Source organism: Gymnoscopelus braueri (assembly GCF_963280865.1).
Source record: "Gymnoscopelus braueri genome assembly, chromosome: 16".
Taxonomy (NCBI): domain Eukaryota; kingdom Metazoa; phylum Chordata; class Actinopteri; order Myctophiformes; family Myctophidae; genus Gymnoscopelus; species Gymnoscopelus braueri.
Genome location: NC_137616.1, coordinates 15,612,844 through 15,629,001, shown reverse-complemented (window position 1 = coordinate 15,629,001; position 16,158 = coordinate 15,612,844). Strand labels below are relative to the sequence as shown.

Below are 16,158 nucleotides of genomic sequence, written 5' to 3'. Positions count from 1 at the left end.
GTAAAAAATACGAGTACTTTTTCCACCACTGTTTCTAGCTGATAATTAATTCATAAAATAGAACGGAGAGGCATCAGTTAACTTTCGCTACCTAACGTGCTAGCTAGCTAGTTGGTTAGCTAGCTAGTTAGCTAACAAGCATTACGCTAGTTAGCTGGTTAGTTAGTTAGCATAGCAAACGTCTACAAAGTAAACTTGTTTCAGATAGTGTTTCAACGGTTACATTGGCAGAAATATCAACGTTAGAAAGTGTATCTTCTGAACTTTACCTCTCTCCGTTCTGATTGGTTGTTTTATACGGTGCGCTCGACACGCGAGACGAGGCGAGGACTCGGTCACGGTGACGGGTGACGTTACCACAGGTCAGTGTTGCCAGATTCTGCGAGAGAAATAAGCAACAAGGTCTATGAAAACAAGCCCAAAAAAAGCGACTAGGCTACAGCTATTTGATAATAGCCGACCTACAAGCTAACAACGCAGTCATTTTGGAACATTTTTTAAACATTTTAAAACACAAATCATTTATGGGGGGGGGGGGGTTGCTGGCAGCACAAAATATTTTCGGGGTCCATGGACAAATACAAATTCATCTCCTTGACATTAAAATGTTTAACTTTAAGAACCACTGGTTTATGAACAACATTTAGAGTCCAAATGAGCAACTACACTTTACAAACAAACCCAAACTAACGCAACAACCAATATTTACAAGCAACTTTACAGAAAAAGAAGCCCAGAGTAGCTTATAATAAGCCGAGATGGCAACACCGGCACAGGTTATGATTTGAACTTGGAGAACGCGAAGCTGATTGGCTCTGCCGTCTGTGTACACTGGCGCGCGCGTTGAACTCCCATATTTGGACCGCTCGTCACCGCTGACCCGGCTCCTCAGCCAATCACAGCTCGAGTCGCCAACGCTATAAAGCCAGGCCGAACGAACCGTTTCAGTACATTCTGCGTTTGTGCTGCGCTGGTGTAGGTCGGTACCGAGAGTCAACAGAGAGAGAAGCACACGTTGGAGTTTTGCAGCCGTTGAAGGACTTTTAAAGAGAGTTGTGTCTTTGGATGTGCACGCATTATCCTGCAGACTGGACTGCTCTTCTGATTTAAAGCACTTTCATCTTCAAGTGAGAGAGAAAGAAGGAGCCACGATCAGCCGTTACAGATCCAGCAGCATGTCAGGAGGCAACATGGGGGCAGCAGACGTCAGGACCAACCTGATCATCAACTACCTGCACCAGAGCACCATGGATGAGGACCTGCGGGCTCTCTTCAGCACCGTTGGAGTGGTGGAATCGGCCAGGGTCATTCTGGACAAAGTCAGAGGCCACAGTTTGCAGTACGGGTTCGTTAACTACATGCACCATGCCGATGCAGCGAGAGCCGTCGAGACGCTCAACCGACACAAGCTGCAGTCCAAGCCCATCAAGGTGTCATATGCGCAGAAGCACAGCCCTGCTGCCGTCAAAGACACCAAGGCTGTTATCGATGGCCTGACTACGACCGTTACCCCGACAGACGGAGAACTGGAGCAGAGGTTCTCCGTCATGAAGCTCAACGAGGTGGAAGAGGCTACGTCTTGTCTGGCAGCGCTCATCAAGCAGGTCAAGGCAGAGTATGAGATCGGAAAACAGCAGCCGACTCCGGGAGCCTCTGAACAGCAGGCGGACGACGCATCGCTGACCACCATCAAACAGCTGAACGACCACCAGAACCCTCCCGGAGCCTCTGACCAGCACTCGGACCTGCAGGTTGTTGAGGCAGTGGAGAGTTTTTGCAAACTGCAGCTGCACCAGGACGACAACCACCACCTCCAGAACCCTCCCACAGCCTCCGACCGGTGCTCGGACAAGCAGGCTGCCGAGGAGGCAGAGGAGGCCGCCAGCAAACAGCTGATCGACCAGGAACCTATCAAATCCTTCGTGTGCAAGAGCCTCTACCCAAAGGCCAAGGCCACCACCGCCCAGTGGGAGGGCAAGCATCGCTCTGACGTAAAGGCGGAGCCGACCTCCCAGCATCGCAAGCATCACCAGGGTGGCATGGACAAGAGGGTGCTGCTGCGCAGGGTGCCACGCATCTTCATCTACAACCTGGGCCAGGACGCCGATGAGGATGTGCTGCTCGAGATGTTTGGAAACTTTGGCGTGGTCACCGATATCAAGATGATCCGAGATCTCCGCACTAACGAGTGTAGGGGACTGGCCTTCGTTACCATGGCGACCTATAAACAGGCCATCGAAGCCATCACCGGGCTCAACGGACATCCTCTCGGAGACAACATCCTGCGCGTTTCTTTCAAGATCCAAGACAGCAGGAGAGAGAGACAGACTCTTGCCAACCACATGCCCGACTTTCATCACAAAGAGAGGGCCGTGTTTAGGCTCAGTGACAATAGTATCCAGGTGACTGTTCCGAACAAGAAGAGATCCAGGTACACTTTGGACGAGCTGGAGCGAGATGGACACAATGACAACCATCATTACGTCTTTACGCAAGCTAAACGTCAGCGGGGCATATGTTAATGCCACTTGCGTGCATCTCTACACCCCTCCCCCACAGGGTAAGACTATTGACTAGTGGTGGCAAAGCCCCACACCCCTTACCCAAGGTGCCAACAGTGGCAGTTGGCAAGGCCCCGCCCACTGTTGGTCCCAATGTTTCCAAATATGGAAAACATATACTGTAAATACTGTACTATAGTGTTTTGACCGCCACCTAGTTCTGATTTTGTATTCTTTGCATATTTGAATAACTTTGAATTACATTTTTTTATCTGATTTTGTATTCTTTGCATATTTTAATCACTTTGAACGACATTTTTAATTCAGTTGTAATGTTGCAATCATTAATAAATCATTATGTACTTAAATGTATTTCTGATCTGTTTTTATTTGCTTGTGGTTCTTCTTTTATGGTATTTTTAAAAGGGTTTGTTTTAATGTAGGCTACATACATTTCAATAGTGTCTGTGTTTTTTTAGAGGCTTGTAAGTTTTGATGTAGGTCATGGGTTACTCACATTGAGTGGTCTTTTGTTCAAAATAGCATCCTAGGAATTTCAGTAACAGTATATATTTGAGAGGAATTAGTTTTTCTGATAAATTAGAGAAATGTAAAGTAAGTCCTCTTTTGTTATCACTCACCACAAAGGAACTACAATTTCAGACAAAACTAAACAAAACATGTACATAAACATGTACATGAACTGTAGCGTCCCTATTCTGGGGCGAATATTCTGCAAAAATAGCAAGCTTGTAGATCGACTATTAATCTACAAAGAGATGGTTGTGTAGAGGGGGGAAATGAGAGCCCAGAGAGTCTTGGGGTACACTGGTCAATGAAGTATATCGTTTTTTTTTTTGACAAATTACATTATGACTGGTGATGATGTACTTACTGTAAATCAGGACAAACTGTTTAATTTGTCAGCAACTATGATGGACATAAGTGTGAGCCTTCTCAAGTTATGGGTTTCAGTTTAACTTGCCTGCTAGTTGCTGCTAGTCTAGACTAATATGCGTCCTGCAATATCTGCATAATACTAGCAGGGTTATGTTCACACGTCACACATTGTCCACCCCAATCTATGAAGAGTCTCCAAGCATGGAAGGCAGCATCAAGGAATAGAATAAAACTATTTTCTACGATAACTGATAACTGATCATTCTTTTCAGAATTGCTACCCATGCATCAGTACAGATTCAACTGTTGTTCACCAGTCCAGCAGACAGACCATAAAAATGAATAAATTAGTGATAATGTCTCCTTTTAACAGATTTTCTCTTAATTGGCCGACAAGGGAACCATCGTTGCTGCCAGTGGTGGAAAAAGTACTCAAATGCTTTACTTAAGTAAAAGTATCAGTACTGCAATGTAGAAATACTCTGTAAGTAAAAGTCCGGAATTCAAAAGTAAAAGTACAAAAGTATTGGTATCAAAAGGTACTTAAAGTACCAAAAGTCAAAGCACTCATTATGCATAATGTCCCATTTCACAAGTGTGCAAAAGTATAGAAATCTTTTGAAAATAGCAGATCTACAAGCTCACAACGCGTCGCAAAGCGGCGCGTTGTGAGCTTGTAGATCTGCTATTTTCAAATAGCCAAAGTATATAGTAGGGATGAAGTGGTCAAGGCATGTTTCGTATTAATAATACAAATCGTATCTAGAACTAAAGTTCTCAAATAATTGTAGTGGAGTAAAAGTACAATATTTGCCTCTGAGATGTAGTGGAGTTGTACTCCAGCAAAGTAAAAGTACATCAAAATTGTACTTAAGTACAGTACTTGAGTACATGTACTTAGTTACTTTACACCACTGGTTGCTGCCATATCGCCCTATTTCAAAAAATAGCAAAAATAGCCGATCTGCAAGCTCTCAACACATCGCGATGTGACGCCTTGTGAGGTTGTAGAGCAGCTATTTTTGAAAAGATATTTAAGTGAAAGTGATTAACAAGGGCTTGTGACTAAATAATAATTACACTGGGTCCATTGGAACATAGGTTCTTTTATCCATTTTCTGAAAAGTAGCGGTTTTTGGTCATCCAAGGTGTCCACCCGACAGCAACGATATACAGTACAGTAGGGAGAAAAATATACCCTCTGACCTCTGTAGAATCCTGAGGGCCAACACAATCCATGTAGGCCAAGAAATACCGTACTGTACCACTTTATACAATGAACTAGTGATAGCCTATGATCTCTTTTACATTACATTCATTTAGCAGACGCTTTTATCCAAAGCGACTTTGGGTAAGTAAATGGTCTGCATTTATCCAAAGAGATTTATGTGATACATTCACAAGCAATGATCCGACACAACACAGCAATACGACTAAAGACTAATTTCTGAGATAAACATTCAATATAGCTGTCAGAACTCTAAAGAAATTCTTCAATAATCACAATGAAACTGTTGTAAATGTATTTATTATATACTTGGTCCACTTTTGTCCCTCTACACCAAGCTCTTCGCCAAAAAATAGCCAATTTACAAACTCACAATGCATTGCGATTGAGCTTGTAGATCTGCTATTTTCACAGAATGTTCGCCCCAGAACAGGGACGCTAGGGTTCATGTGGTTAAATTCCTTCATATTAGACACCGACATTTTCCAGGATTCCCCACTATTTCGAGGGAATCCCCTTTGGACAAGTGCTTGTAAATGGAGGGGGTGAGGGTTAGATGTGATGAGTTCATTCTAGTTTAGGGAGGGGTGTGTAGTTCCTATCCTCACTGTCTCAGCTCCACCTGACATCTACCATGATGAGCTCATGGCCACCTTGTGCACAATGCTGCTCTGTTGGTGACTGCCTCATGAGGGCCTTCAAGACAGATTCTTCCCTAGGGATTTACTCTCCTACCATATCACCAAGGAGGTTTGCCCAGCAGGCACTGGGGGTCAGTGGATAGTAGTAGCTAGGGTCCACACACTGGTGAGCCTGCACTGCCTTCCTTTGAGATCCCCTGCTGTTTAGTCAGAGGCAGTTACCATGAACTGCCACAGGGCGGCACTGCAGACGTGCTATATAGAGGCTATTTATTATACTGGCATGGAAACACTCAGACACTCTGCTTTTCCATAGCTTGGCTGAGATAGCCTGCAATCAGCAGCACCTGGATGCAAGGAACAGCAAGAAACAAACAAGCATGCAACTTAAGCTATCCATGGTAGATGCACTAAATGCACATTAACCTATGGATCCTATCCACAAAACCACCCCAGCCCACCCCATACACACATGCATTTTAAAAAATCCCAAAACATAAATGGACATGTATTCGTAACAAACATACATACAAGCACATGTGACAACAGTTAAATGTATGCCTGTTTGTGCAATCATACATGGATGTTCAAATGGGTGAGTTTTACAAAACACAAGGAAAATGTCTCCATTTGATATTATTTGCACTCCCTTGTGAATAAACATGAATTGCATGATGCTCGATAAACAATATGCACAGTGACAAGAAACTGACATTTTGTACAACTATCTCAAGCTTGGCGATAAAGCAGTGGAAATGTATGAAAAAAATCAATACAAGGCGATGGGGCGAAGCAACATGCTGACAGATTTTCATTACATCCATTCCAGTAATAAAATACAGTTTCCACAGGTGTATATTCTTGGAAAAGTCTACTGTTCTTTTTAAACAAAGTAGTGTTACCTGAGCCGGTCAGACAACATAACATTTGGTCCATAAAGCTCTGCTTTCAGACAAAATAAAACTGAGACAACATAACCAATGTACAGGTTGCATTTCAAACCCATATTCAAGGAATAGATGCATCAAGACTGTGTGAAGGTGAATTAAGATTTTGTCAGATTGTGTCTGCTGATGCAGTGCTGCTCCTGTTTCTGAACTGCAGAGGGGGCTGTTTAAAGGGAGCCGGGCTTAATTATTTTGTATTTTATCAGTACAGTTTCTGAACTGAACGTCTCAACTGCATAGTTTAAAACCAGTACAGAGGGAGGGTACTGAATAAGGAGGGGTGGTGGGGGGATGTCAAAATAATTGAACATCACTGGGAAAGAGTCATCATCTTAACTGAACAAAACATGGAAAACCACTTGTTACTCCCACAAACATCCTAACATGTAAGTCTGGCTATTAACAACATGAACCCTAGCATCTCTATTCTGGGGGGCGAACATTCTGCGAAAATATCAGACCTACAAGTTCACAACGTGTCACAATGTGGCGCATTGTGAGCTTGTAGATTGGCTATTTTCGGTGGGGAGGACAGTAGGAGGCCTAGTACAGTATAGACCCCTGTGGGACTCCAGTCAACCAAATACATAGGGTTTAACCGTTTAAGTGGTTAAGTATTCCAAACTCTCTCCCTTGTAAGCATAATACAGTACAGTAGGTACATCACATCTCATTTGCTTTTGTAACTATTCCTCAACCAGATATGTTAGGTTAAGTATATGGGGTAAATACATCAGATTGTAATCATTGATGGTCATATTCAGGTGTGTATAAAAATGTATTGGGGTCCCGTTGACACACAATCTAGACGCATCTCTTATCTAAGTGGGATCTTAATGCACCGGTGCAAATTCTTGCTCTCCAAAGGGAGAGACTGGAGATGTTATTAAAAGCAGACATGGAACATTGGACCTACATTATTTGGGCACTACACACAAGGAATAATGTGGAAGCACTGAGCACCAGAAGAAGACAAAAGTTAATGCCTGAGTTTGTGGACTGTCTGTACATTACCATATACCGTAGCCTGCTAAAAAAACATGATGATGAAATGCATTGTGGTAAGATGAACTTGTGTCTTGCTGCAAAAGGAGAGCATAGAAACATTTGATATCTTAAATATCAAGACCAACAATATTCTACTGAATCTGTTTTGTGCATTGTAACTGTTTGAAGTGGTCAATTGTATCTCAAGTACTTTATGTGGAATGTAAGAGTAAACCTTTGCCGTGAGATATGAACTCATTAGTAAAATATTCAATATATTCTGCTGCTGCCATGACACCTGAATTTCCCTCTGAGGATCAAGGTTTATCTTATCTAACATCAAATAATGTTTCGTTAGGGTTAAGGAGGCTAATCTACTAAATATACATAATATATGTTGGCAAAATATTAAAACCTAGTTTTATTCTATCATTCTTCATATTGTTTGTCAAAGCATACAGCCTTGATATTACAATGCTTATGTATTTCTTTTGTACAAGTCACATGATAGACAAGCATTTCCCCTGTATTCAAGCAGCACTGAGGTACAGGAGTAAAAGAAGGGTCCCTTCTGTTGTAAAATAAAAATAAAACCTACTATCCCCTTCAAGCCAATCAGTGTAGAATCAGTGCTTTGATCTTTAAAACAACTTAAAATAACTGTTGCAGTGCTGTTAAAAATAAAAGCGACCCAAAACAAAGCATATGTGGGTGAAAAATAATCCCGCCAATATACACTACTACAAAAATATATGAAAAACACTTCTATACAGATATCCTTCTACTTATTTCTGAGAGTTGTAAGTCCTCTTGTCCATCATGAGCCTAACAGAGATGGGAAGAGTTATTTGAGATAACTTATTAGTGAGACTTAAATCAGACTCTGAAAATAATAAAATCCACAGGATGCATCTTACAATAGCTCTTTCAATGACTCGTTTAGTTTCTCAGATTCGTAATGGCCCTTGGCCTTGAATGACTGCATATTCGATACATGCAGTAAGTCAATCTCAGGGAAGCTTCTAAGCAAAAAAGTAAATAAAAATAAACACATAATATTTTGATAGATAAAAAATAAACACAAAAGCTGAACTTTATTTCATTTAACCACTTCAGATCTGCTATTTTTGAAGATTTTCACCTATAATTACATTCCCAGAATAGGGACGTCGGGTTGAAACTGGTTAAAATTGAGACACAGCGGCTGCATAATTGCCAATACCAATGTCGTCCTAAAAGTAAAATAATGACCGATATATCGACCAGACCCGATATATCGGTCGGGCTCTACTCACAAACTCATGCCCTCCTCCATGCCTCTCATCTGTCACCCTCCATTATAACAGTTTCATATAATGGAAATGCCATGAAACAAAGTTTTAAATTAGGCTGTTGTAGGTGTTTAAGTCCAGAGGGGGAACCACCGCCTGAGCTCCTCGAGGAACCTCCGTACATTCATGACGTAGAAGTCAACATTGTGAGAGAAGTCGGTGCATATGTTGGAGTATGTGTCCACCAAGGTGCAGTAGAGAGCTGTCCCACCGATGCTGATCACCACGGTAACCGTGCACAACAGCAGCAGGATCAAGCACGAGTCTCCGCCCACCTCGTCTGCACGGAGAGGAAATATACGAGAAAGAAAAAATGTCAGTGTCACGTTTTCTCCAGTATTATGACAACTCATTTGTAACTGTTGTATGGCAGGTTGAGAGCACTTCAAACCCATTCAATCCATCCAGGACTCTTAAATAAAATGTCAAAAATTGCCAACCACATACAACCCAGATATAGTTAACGACTTAAACCCTACTTCATTGACTGGGGTCCCCCACAGGTCTATGCTTGGGTCCCCTTCTTTTTTCCCTCTACACCAAATCTCTTCGCCGGAAATTGCCAATCTACAAGCTCACGTCTTGCATTGTGATGTGAGTTTGTAGATCGGCTAAGTCGCCAAATGTTCCCCTATTATGACATGCCCAGAATAGGGACGCTACGATTCATGTGGTTAAATGTCTGTTACTGTATGTCGCAACGAATAACCAGCATGCCTCCAGCAACACACCATAACCATACATTTCATGACCGTTTCAGGAAGTAGTTCACAACCCAAACAGTGAAGACTTTATACCATGTTGTGTCAATGCTCATTGCTATCCCAGCAAGCACAATGACGTCATGATGACGTTATGATGACGCCCGGTCATCACCCCCGGTGACGTTCAGGACTAGGCCAAATCACAGCCCATATGGGGATGATCTTTACGTCATTTACAGGACGTCATCACCGGGACATCATATGGACATTTGGACAGCAATTTTGGGTGATGAAAAATGTGTTTCGATGACGTCCTGGAAATGACGTTAAAATCATCCCCATATGGGCTGTGATCTGGCCAAGTCCTGAACGTCACCGAAGGACGTAATGAAAACATCATCATGACGTCTTTCAGTGACGTTCACGACTAGGCCAGATCAAGGCCCATGTGGGGATGATTCGGACGTCATCGCCAGGACATCTTATGGACGGCTTTGTGGTGACCTCGAACAGACACTTTTACGGCCAGTGTTGATGATGAAAATGCCGCACAGATGACGTCCTGGAAATGACGTCAAAATCATCCCCATATGGGCTGTGATCTGGCCAAGTCCTGAACGTCACCAAAGGACGTCATCACAACGTCATCATGATGTCTTGCAGTGACTTCCACGACTAGGCCAGATCGAGGCCCATATGGGGACGATTTGGACGTCATCACCAGGACATCTTATGGACGGCTTTGTGGTGACCTCAAACAGCCGCATATTGGCCCACGGCCAGTGTGGATGATGAAAAAGCCGTTTAGATGGCGTCCCGCTCAACACGTCATCATGACGTCTTTCAGTGATGTTCACGACTAGGCCAGATCAAGGCCCATGTGGGGATGATTCGGACGTCATCGCCAGGACGGCTTTGTAGTGACCTCAAACAGACGCTTTTACGGCCAGTGTGGGTGACGTAAAAGCCGCTCAGATGACGTCCTGGTAATGACGTCATAATCATCCCCATATGGGCTGTGATCTGGCCTGGCCTTGTCCTGAACGTCACCAAAGGACGTCATCACAACGTCATCATGACATCTTTGAGTGACGTTTACGACTAGGCCAGATCACGGCCCATATGGGGATGATTTGGACGTCATCGCCGGGACATCTTATGGGCGGCTTTGTGGTGACCTCAAACAGACGCTTTTACGGCCAGTGTGGGTGACGAAAAAGCCGTTCAGATGACGTCCTGGAAATGGCGTCAAAATCATCCCCATATGGGCTGTAATCTGGCCTAGTCCTGAACGTCACCGAAGGACGTCATCACAACGTCATCATGACGTCTTTCAGTGACGTTTACGAGTAGGCCAGATCACGGCCCATATGGGGAGGATTTGGACGTCATCGCCGGGACATCTTATGGGCGGCTTTGTGGTGACCTCAAACAGACGCTTTTACGGCCAGTGTGGGTGACGAAAAAGCCGTTCAGATGACGTCCTGGAAATGGCGTCAAAATCATCCCCATATGGGCTGTAATCTGGCCTAGTCCTGAACGTCACCGAAGGACGTCATCACAACGTCATCATGACGTCTTTCAGTGACGTTTACGAGTAGGCCAGATCACGGCCCATGTGGGGGTGATTTGGACGTCATCGCCGGGACATCGTATGGACAACTTTTTAGTGACCTAAAACAGACGGCCAGTTTGGGTGATTAAAAAGTCGCTTAGATGACGTCCTGGAAATGACGTCATAATCATCCCCATATCGGCTGTGATCTGGCCTAATCCTGAACGTCACTGAAAGACATCACCACAACGTTAATTGGCTTTGTGTCTCCTATTTAGTGCTGTTTAAACAAGAGGTAATTTACATAAGACAGTAGCTATTGATTTGATTGCATGCAGCATAGTGTGGCACATCAACCTGCAAGTATCAAAGAGCAATGTATTATAAAGGCCTGGGGTCTGGTTGACTGTAAAGAGCTATAACAACTCTCTATTGGATCAACCAACAACATGCCCATGCCAACACACACTATAAGTAACTATGGGAAAAGGTAAGAGGGAGTGACCAAATGGACAGACATTTACACTAATGGTTTTATTAACAAATTACATAAAACGTAAATCACCAAACACCACCACAACAAAACACTTAACACAATGACCCATAACATAACCCCAATACCCATTTCCATATTCAAATAATAACACAAATAAGAACAAAAACAGTCCTTGGCACCCCAGTGCATGCTGGGAAATGGCAGTGCATGCTGGGAAATGGACTTCCTCTAGCCATCATTATCTAGGTCACTAAAAAGCTGTCCATATGAGGTCCTGGTGATGACGTCAAGATCCTCCCCATATGGGCTGTGATCTGGCATAGTCCTGAATGTCATTGACGGACGTCATCACAACGTTATCATGACGTCTTTCAGTGACGTCCACAACTTGGCAAGATCAAAGCCCAGAGAGGATGATTTGGACATAGTCGCCAGGACGGCTTTGTAGTTACCTCAAACAGCTGCTTATTAGCCTATGGCCAGTGTGGGTGATGAAAAATCAGTTTAGATGACGCTCAACACGTCCAAATCACCATATTGGCTGTGATCTGGCCGAGTCCTGAATGTGACGTTCTTTCAGTGACGTCCACGACCAAGCCAGATTAAGGCCCATGTGGGGATGATTTGGACGTCATCGCCAGGACGGCTTTGTGGTGACCTCAAACAGACGCAGTATGGGTGATGAAAAAGCCGCTCAGATGACGTCCTGGAAATGACGTCCAAATCATCCCCATATGGGCTGTGATCTGGCCTAGTCCTTAACGTCAAAGGACGTCATCATGACGTCTTTCAGTGACGTCCACGACTGGGCCAGATCAAGGCCCATGTGGGGATGATTTGGATGTCATTGCCAGGACTGCTTTGTGACAACCTTAAACAGACGCTGTTACAGCCAGTATGGGTGATGAAAAAGCCGCTCAGATGAAGTCCTGAAAATGACGTCCAAATCATCCCCATATGGGCTGTGATCTGGCCTAGTCCTTAACGTCAAAGGACGTCATAGGACGTCATCATGACGTCTTTCAGTGACGTCCACGACTGGGCCAGATCAAGGCCCATGTGGGGATGATTTGGATGTCATTGCCAGGACTGCTTTGTGACAACCTTAAACAGACGCTGTTACAGCCAGTATGGGTGATGAAAAAGCCGCTCAGATGACGTCCTGAAAATGACGTCCAAATCATCCCCATATGGGCTGTGATCTGGCCTAGTCCTTAACGTCAAAGGACGTCATAGGACGTCATCATGACGTCTTTCAGTGACGTCCACGACTGGGCCAGATCAAGGCCCATGTGGGGATGATTTGGACGTCTTCACCAGGACTTGCTTTCCTTTCACTTCAAAATCAGAGAGAGACTGAGGTGGAAGAAGTTCACCGTCAACCTTAGCATTTTGAAACTTAATAAAGTATAAGGCACCAAATCTGAACCAAGACCAATAGACAACTTCTGTTACAAAGCTCACCTACATATCAATGATTCAGTCAATCTGCAGTGCAACAGGAGTTTTATTCAAGATTTATTCCTTGTATTTGCCTTTACAAACATGCAATACTTTTAACACTCCTTTTAACGTGTCTGTACACCTATACAAAGCAAAAAAAACTGCTTTTAACGTGTCTGTCGTGCCTTAACATGCACCAATGAAAATGCAGTCCTTTTAACATGTACAAACCTAAATATAGGCCTTTTAATTAGTCACTTTTAACGTGTCTGTCGTGCCTTAACATGCACAAATGAAAATTCAGTCCTTTTAACATGGTACAAACCTAAATACAGGCCTTTTAATTAGTCACTTTTAACGTGTCTGTCGTGCCTTAACATGCACAAATGAAAATTCTGTCCTTTTAACATGTACAAACAAAAAATACAGGCCTTTTAATTAGTCTATTTAACGTGTCTGTCGTGCGTGTACACTAGTACTAACTGGACGGGGTATCGTATGCGGCGTTGTTGGCCGCACTCTGTCGATTGTACCCCCCACCACCAGACCTCCCAGGGGCATGTTTAAGATAGTCAGCAATTATTGCTGTGGTGTCGCTCACAGTCGCTGTTCCATTACAACGGTTGACTGACTCTGAAAAAGAAAATAATGAAAACAAGTCAGAAATGCAAAACATTGCTTAAACAAAAATAAAATTCCATCGTAACCATTGTAATTACCTATAACGGCAGAGAAGATAGCCGTGGGCCCAAAGGCCATCTTCATTCCCGTCCCCCTCATATTCATTCCTGCCATTAAACTGTTTGTGAATAATCTGAAATGGTTAAAACAGAAGCAATATGAAACACAATACAGAAGGACGACCACAAGAACTGCAAAACTGTGGTCAAGCTGTCATTTTGCACTATTTTTCATAATTACGCATCATCCTTTGTACAGTACACACCGATCCAACACACTCGTCACACAGTCCCTCAAGGACCTCCCCCCGAGTCTTGACAGATGAGCTATCTGTGGATATTTGTTGAATAGCTGTTGAGTTATCAATTGTGGCACATACATTGTTGACTATAGACAATTCTTGTGGCTTGGCAAATATATCTAAAGATCAAGACAGTCATACCAGCCTTTCCTGGAGCCCTGGCTCTTCAGAAAGTTTGTCCTCCATTAGAATAAATTCACTAATAGAGTCCATCCTCTTAAGAGCAAAGGAGTCTTTTCGTTGTCCCTGAAGCTCTTTCAGCTGGTCCTCCAAGTCCAAGAGCTTGTTTAGCACTTTCCGTTGAAATTCTGAAAATATAAAATCACCATTACAACAATAGTCAGTTGCTTCTACATTTATTCACATCACTGAACTGAGTTGCATAACAAAAGAGGACAACATGTGAAGAGATTGTGCTATTGAAGCAGTTTACTTAATCTTTGATTACAACAATCATTTAATCTATGCATGGTCATACTTACTTTCTTCCGACATCGGAAAGGACAGTACTTCATTCCATTGGGGGGGGGGGGGGGGGGGTGTAGGACAATGAACAAATTTAGAAACTTTCCACAACAGACAATGTGATTAAGAATGAAGCCGCACAACTGCATGTAAAGGCTTACCTCTAATCTTGTTTATTTTTTCCAATGCAGGGTTCGTCTGTGCAATGGAATTAGAAGCGATACCCTCCACGTCGCTACTTTCTTGGGACATGTAGTCCCGTGCTTCATTAAGAAATGTAAAAATATGTCATCCTTGAATCCTCCATTTCAAATGTCTCACAACCCTTCAGTGTCAATAGTGCAATGTGTCAACAAAAAGAAAAGTACCTGGATTGGGTTTGGCGCTTGGAAACATTTGCTTAATTGCCTCAGGCTTTGGAGCTTCTGTAAAGACAATTTGTGTCACATCAGTAGATTCAGGGTTCATTTTTATTCTTTCATTAACAATAATGCAATTTACACTCATAACTTTTAAATGTAAATAGTTTTATGAAAATGTAGTCAGAGCCAAATTCACAGTTTACCTTGTTTTTTATTTACTACAGCCTTCCTCCCACACCTTGGTGAATCTGATGTTTCTGTAAAGACAATGTGCCACAAACAGGAATCACATTCAATATCCATGAAATGGGAATAACTTCTACAGTACATTATTCCAAATTCCTCCAGGTTACCATTCTGATGAACCAGTAGGGACTGGGAGTCCATTTGCTCATCAGTGGAGCTCTCCGGCACTTCAAAATATAAATGAGAGAGGACCAGATTAAAACTCACGTTTAAATGTAAATAGTTTTTCCACAATTTAATCAGAGTACCAAAATGACAAACTTACAGTGATTCTTTTTATTGACTGCCTTCCTTATAGGCCTAGGCTTTGGTGCATCTGTAAAGACACAATTTGTGTCACATCATTAGAATCAGGGTTAATTTTTATTCTTTCATTAACAATAATGCAATTTACACTCATGTAAATAGTTTTATGAAAATGAAATCAGAGCCAAACTGACAATTTACCTTGGTTTTTCTTTAGTACCACGCCGACAGCCTTCCTCCCTCGCCCAGGCTTTGGTGCATCTGGTGTTTCTGTAAAGACAATTTGTGCCACAAACGGGAATCACTTTCCGCCTCCAACACCACATGTAGTAACCTTCAAATATCCATGCAATCTGAACAACATCTACAGTACATTATTCCAAATTCATCCATATACTGGCTAAAGTTTACCAGTCTGTTGAACCAGTGGAGAGTGCGCCAGTTTGCCACAGGATTTCTCCAGCACTTAAAAAAAAATATATATTTGTTTTATTCCTGGATTAAAAACAACGTACTGTACTCATACTTTGTTAAATAAAGGTTTTTATGACAATCTTTACCTTTGTTTTTTAGAGCCGCCTTTCTTACCGGCCTAGGCTTTGGTGCATCTGTAAAGACACCATTTGTGTAAATTAGATTCAGTGTTCATTTTTATTCTTCGAACAATGCAATTTACGCTCACAAATTTTTAAATGTAATCAGATCCAAACTGACAGTTTACCTTGGTTTTTCTTCAGTAGGCCTACAGCCCTCCTCCCTCGCCTAAGCATTGGTGCATCTGGTGTTTCTGTAAAGACAATTTGTACAACATCAAACAGGAATCACTTTTTGGCTCCAACCATCACATTTAGTAACCTTCAAATATCCATGCAATCGGAATAAGTCTACAGTACTTAAGTCCAAATTCATCCATATACTGGCTAAAGGTTACCAGTCTGTTGAACCAGTGGAGAGTCATCCAGGTCATTGGCAGAGTGCTCCAGCACTGCAAGATATAAATGAGTTTAGAAATAACTTAACACACTTAAATGTAAATAGTTTTACGACAATGCAATCAGAGTAACAAACTGTAGTTTACAGACACACCAGATGCACAAAAGGCTGACCTACATACAGGTAGGAAA

General features: G+C 42.7%; 2 protein-coding genes across 4 annotated transcripts in view; one reads left to right on the top strand and one right to left on the bottom strand.

The window, feature by feature from the left end:
* Positions 1–1,190: 1,190 nt before the first annotated feature.
* Positions 1,191–2,522, top strand: LOC308102832 (ELAV-like protein 1; the record flags this gene model as incomplete). The annotated part of the gene is made up of 1 exon (XM_080452686.1): positions 1,191–2,522. One exon carries the CDS (start codon positions 1,191–1,193, stop codon positions 2,520–2,522), a length of 1,332 nt encoding a protein of 443 aa, XP_080308812.1.
* Positions 2,523–5,228: 2,706 nt separating this feature from the next.
* LOC308103422 (uncharacterized protein) overlaps positions 5,229–16,158 on the bottom strand; it is a 52,088-nt gene continuing 41,158 nt past the window's right edge. For all 3 annotated transcript variants that reach the window (XM_080453380.1, XM_080453378.1, XM_080453379.1), the window contains one exon: positions 5,229–8,815. In XM_080453380.1, the coding sequence (XP_080309506.1) occupies positions 8,607–8,815 (209 nt within the window). In that variant the 3' untranslated portion in view covers positions 5,229–8,606. The remainder of the gene's footprint in view (positions 8,816–16,158) is intronic.